This window comes from Orycteropus afer, unplaced genomic scaffold (genome assembly GCF_000298275.1).
Source record: "Orycteropus afer afer isolate SDZICR_OR568_19922 unplaced genomic scaffold, OryAfe1.0 scaffold00398, whole genome shotgun sequence".
Classification (NCBI taxonomy): Eukaryota; Metazoa; Chordata; class Mammalia; order Tubulidentata; family Orycteropodidae; genus Orycteropus; species Orycteropus afer.
Window position 1 is genome coordinate 2,687,903 of NW_006921985.1, and position 1,082 is coordinate 2,688,984.

The 1,082-nt window shown below is 65.2% G+C and overlaps 1 protein-coding gene across 1 annotated transcript in view; it reads left to right on the forward strand.

Moving 5' to 3' along the window:
• Positions 1–1,082, forward strand: part of HGFAC (HGF activator) — an 8,876-nt gene that overhangs the window by 6,472 nt on the left and 1,322 nt on the right. The window contains 3 exon segments of the mRNA XM_007953501.1: positions 6–132; positions 418–558; positions 641–789. Of these exon segments, the coding sequence (XP_007951692.1) occupies positions 6–132; positions 418–558; positions 641–789 (417 nt within the window).

A 1,082-nucleotide genomic window follows, 5' to 3' on the forward strand; every position in this document is an offset into this window, starting at 1 on the left:
GGGAGAGCGTCTCCGTGGTTCTGGGCCAGCATTTCTTCAACCTCACGACGGACGTGACGCAGACCTTTGGCATCGAGAAGTACATCCCGTATCCCCGGTACTCCGTGTTCAACCCGGGCGACCACGACCTGGGTGCGCACAGGCCTCGGGCCTCCGCGGGTGGGAGGGCCGGGCACTGTCCCAACTGCAGAATCTCTGCCATGCTCCACAGGCCAGAGGACCGTGGGTCCCGGGGCAAGGCAGGCCAGGGGGCCGGCCCTCCCTGCAGCCATGGGGTCTCCTAGGCCATAAGCTCTCTGCCCAGGGAGTACCCCCTGTGTGGCCCTTTGGGCCTTCTCTGCCCATCACGGGCCCCCAGCAGCCTTTGCTCTCAACGTCCTGATGCCTAGACTGACCTCAGATCTCTCTCCCACCTAGTCCTGGTCCGGCTGAAGAAGAAGGGGGACCGCTGCGCAGTCCGTTCCCAGTTTGTCCAGCCCATATGCCTGCCTGAGCCCAGCAGCCCTTTCCCCGCCGGATACAAGTGCCAGATCGCCGGCTGGGGTCACGTGGGTGAAAGTGAGTGGGGGCAGGGGCCGGGGGCAGTGGGTGTGGGGTGGAGCCGGGCCTCTCCCTCCCCTGAACACCCTGCCCCATGCAGACATGAGCAGCTACTCCAGCTCGCTGCGGGAGGCCCTGGTCCCCCTCGTCGCCCAGCACAAGTGCAGCAGCCCGGAGGTCTACGGGGCCGACGTCAGCCCCAACATGCTCTGTGCCGGCTACTTCGACTGCAAGGCCGATGCCTGCCAGGTGAGCGCTCCAGGCCCAGCCCAGCCATGGGGTTGTTGGGCACATCCCGGGGAGCAAAGAGCTGGAAGGAAGCCCTGCTCTGGGACCCCAGCACAGAGAGCAGCCCTTGGGCCCGGCAGTACCAGGATGGCACTCACTGTCTGTGCCACTGCAGGGAGGGAAAAGCCGCCTTCTCACACTGATGGGGAAACTGAAGGTCAGAGAGGGATCTGGGGTCCCAGCCAGGAAAACCCCAACCGTCCAGCCCAGGGGCAGGGCTGCCCATGTGGTACCACAGCAAACCACTTTTCACC